At 37.4% G+C, this 3,951-nt stretch overlaps 1 protein-coding gene across 1 annotated transcript; it reads left to right on the top strand.

Moving 5' to 3' along the window:
• The first annotated feature begins 573 nt into the window (after window positions 1-573).
• Window positions 574-3,580, top strand: LOC121805719 (cytochrome c1-2, heme protein, mitochondrial). Its single transcript, XM_042205682.1, has 8 exons — window positions 574-705; window positions 1,347-1,415; window positions 1,837-2,057; window positions 2,186-2,465; window positions 2,552-2,623; window positions 2,826-2,942; window positions 3,069-3,134; window positions 3,230-3,580. Exons 2-8 carry the CDS (start codon window positions 1,356-1,358, stop codon window positions 3,344-3,346), a joined length of 933 nt encoding a protein of 310 aa, XP_042061616.1. The 5' UTR covers window positions 574-705; window positions 1,347-1,355; the 3' UTR covers window positions 3,347-3,580.
• Window positions 3,581-3,951: the final 371 nt, after the last annotated feature.

The raw sequence follows: 3,951 nt of genomic DNA on the forward strand, positions 1-3,951 counted from the left end.
CACGGTTGTGGTATACTGACTGCATTGCTGATGTCATGCACAACATGATTGTCGAAAATGAAGGTCCAGAACTGACTGATTGGGCCAGTGAAGATGGTGCTGGTCCAATCCACGACGTGGCCACCAACATAATGAGGATACCTCATGGGGCCGCCTAAAGGGTCCGGGCATTTGCCGATCTTCAACAACAACAAGCTCATATTCGACTCCAGCAGGATATAATTGAAGAGTTATGTGCGCGAAAGAGTGCACGTTGATATCTATAACGTACTTTGTTTGAATCCTTTTTTTGGAACTATGTAATTTTTTTTTTGAAATATGTATGTTTTTTTATTTAGTGAAATTATTATTGCATTTTCTCCTTCCGTATTCGTGTCGAAATTTTAATTCCGTACTTGTGAATTTGTTTTATTAGCTAGGCTGTTGGTTAGTCCTAGTGCTATTGTGAAGTTGTTAGTCCTAATGACGTGGCATGATGTCATTTTGGTTAGTCATAGTGCTAAGCTATTGGGACGTCCGCCCCATCGTGGATGATCTGTGTGTATTTTTGAAATTCGAGAAATCGAAAAAAAAATGCATACATAATTAATGAACTAAATTTGAGTCACTATAATATCTTTTGGACAGGTGAATTTTCGCCGCCGTGGAGATAATCGTTTTCTCGGATCTCATATTCGCCGCCGTGGAGATTTTCGTTTTTTGCCGGTAATTTTCTCCGTCAATCTGCTATTCAGCTGTCTATTTTATTGTATTTTTCTCCTTATATTTTATTTCACTCCCGATTTTCGCCTTGCATTTCTACATGTTGGTAGGTTAATATTTCAGATTCAGTTCGGTCTATGGTTGTTTATATGATGATGCCTTTGTTGCTTGTGTTTTGAGATGATGAATGGTGTTGTTCTGTATGCGTGCGATTTTCGTGTTTGAATGTAGAAATGATTGGTTGAATTGTAGTCAAATTTAGAGCATACCACCTCTCATTTCCATCTTCAGTTATCGGTACTGGTTGTTTGTAGAAATACTCAATTAGGGTTGTTCTGATTCACATGCACTAGATCTAGTGGAGTGATGTAGTGCCATTGTTACTCATTTGGTGAATGATGGCTTTCTTGTGTTATCGAGAGTTGTAATATGTTTGAATAGCGCTGGCTGTATGCACACATCGGAAAATCTCTCCACTTAAATATGGTATATTTCTCTCATAGTAATTCAAAATCTTAAACTTATCTTAGCTTTGTGTTTTGGTCCTTGAATGGTTATTTGCTGTTAATGAGAATTTGCGGTTACTGCCTTTGGGATTATTCAAGCTGAGTATCTGCGAATCTGTTCTTTTATTTCGATAACAGAGAGATAAGATGTTTGGGGGCAGAGCTCTCCATCGGTTGCTAAGAGAGAGACTTCAGTCACAAAACACCGTAAGCTTATCTTTCTTGGTTATTTTACATTTGTTCTCTGGATAGTTTCTCATTTGCTTCAATTTGATTGTTATGTAAGGTTGGTTGGTGAAATCCTGCCTCTGGTCACAACCACAGATATTGAAAACATGTGCAAAATCTGCTCATGATTGAAAGTTGACTGGGATTAGTTCCATTCCTACTGGTCTTGTGCAATGAATGCATCTATTCATTTCCAAAATTTTGACTATCTATTATCCTAGTCTATGCGAAACATGATACACAACTTCTCTCACAAAGCCTTGGTTCAAAATTTCTATTTCCTGACATGGAATTGAGAAATCCTTTCATATTCTTTGGCATAACCAGCATCTAGGAAAATTCTTAATTCAGTGCTAAAGAAATACTAAAACGGTGAATCCAATTTTGTTTTTGCATTCAGGTATCTCCAGTTTTGTCATCTCTTATTTCTAAGAAAGAGCAGGAAGCAGTTGGATTTGCCACCACCAAGTCCTGGAGGGTATTGGCTCTATGTGGGGCAGGTGTCTCAGGGTTGTTAAGTTATGCAACAGTAGCATCTTGTGATGAGGCTGAACATGGTTTGGAAGCTGCCACCTATCCTTGGCCACACAGTGGCATTCTAAATTCATACGACCATGCTTCGTGAGTTAATCTGTTGCTTTTTCAACTTCTTTTTTGTACACTGTATTTATAAGAACTGAATATCTTTATTTCTGCATTTCTGTTTCCAAATTGCCTTATATATTAAATTGCCTTCTCCATGTTAACAGGATTCGTCGTGGTCACCAGGTGTATCAACAAGTTTGTGCCTCCTGCCATTCAATGTCCTTAATTTCATTCCGCGACTTGGTAGGTGTTGCATATACAGAAGAGGAAACTAAAGCTATGGCCGCTGAGATTGAGGTAGTTGATGGGCCAAATGATGAGGGGGAGATGTTTACTCGTCCTGGAAAGCTCAGTGACCGATTTCCTCAGCCATATGCAAATGAACAAGCAGCTAGGTTCGCTAATGGCGGTGCCTATCCTCCCGATTTAAGTCTTATAACCAAAGTATTTTCTACCTCTCCCTTATTTCTTTATCCTTGTAATGTCATGTTATCATCTCTGCTTTAATGTTTTTCTTTTTCCTTCTTTAGGCTCGTCACAATGGCCAAAATTATGTTTTTGCCCTATTGACCGGATATCATGACCCTCCTGCTGGTGTCACAGTAAGTTTCTCTGGTTCATATTTGATTTATTGGTAAATTTCAATATTATACTCTAAGCTGACCCCAACTTAGTATAGGGTTTATTGAATTTGAGTCTTTATTTGACTCTAGTAAGGTCGAGTGGCAGGGCATCATGTCTCTTTATGCATTTGGTCACCCTTATATATGGGATTCTAAATGGTGAAAGCATTTTCCATTTTAGATTCGTGAAGGATTGCATTATAACCCTTATTTCCCTGGTGGAGCTATTGCTATGCCAAAAATGCTTAATGATGGTGCTGTTGAGTATGAAGATGGTACACCCGCAACAGAAGCTCAGGTAAAATCCCTGATTATTTCCTTGCACATATTGGTATCGGTCTTCCATTCATGCATAAGTCCGAGATATAGGTCACATTCCCATTTCCCATATCATGCTCATCTCTTTATTTGCTATCTTACGTAGATGGGCAAAGATGTTGTCACATTTTTAACATGGGCTGCAGAGCCTGAAATGGAAGAGAGAAAATTGGTAAGGCTTCAATAACAAATATATCAAAGACTTTAAACACCATGAGCTTTTTACCTCTTGTCTTACACATTGGCATCGCTAAACTGAAACCGCAGATGGGATTCAAGTGGATATTCGTTCTCTCACTCGCGCTTCTTCAAGCTGGCTATTACAGGCGCATGAGGTGGTCTGTTCTCAAGTCTCGAAAGCTGGTGCTTGATGTAGTGAACTAGATTTCTTCAACTTCCGTCCTTGAGGAACAATTATCTGCTTGTCTTTGCGCTAGTTTATTCATGAACTGACAGTTTTTTTCCAGGCTACGGGCAGATTTATAGCTTTTTGTGGCGAATAATGTAATCTTACTAACGAAAAGATTTTCTTGTTTTTTTTGTCCAGCTACCAATGGACACTGGTATTGTTTGGATTTCTGTATGAAAAATGAGATTTACACAGCGAGATTCCTGAAAGTGAAACTCATGTAATAACCGAATACTAGGTGGCTGTTCGGTTCATGTAACTAAATAGTAGGAAGATACAATATGAGGTAAGTTAGGATGGACCTGGTGACTGGTCTAGGATAGAATTATTGTTGGATTTTAAAATGTTGTTTGGTTGACTAGATTATGTGTAAGATAATTTTAGTATAATGATTGGTAGATAAGATTAATAATATTTATCTCATTTTAATAAAATATTAAAAATGGACTAATTTTAATTACATTTTAATAAATAATGGATCAAATTTTATTTATTTATTTAATTAATTAATTAGCTAATTCTTATTATTGAGTTCGTTGATAAAAAGAATATGGAGGAAAAACTCAAAAGCATAAAAATA

Source organism: Salvia splendens, chromosome 5 (assembly GCF_004379255.2).
Source record: "Salvia splendens isolate huo1 chromosome 5, SspV2, whole genome shotgun sequence".
NCBI lineage: Eukaryota > Viridiplantae > Streptophyta > Magnoliopsida > Lamiales > Lamiaceae > Salvia > Salvia splendens.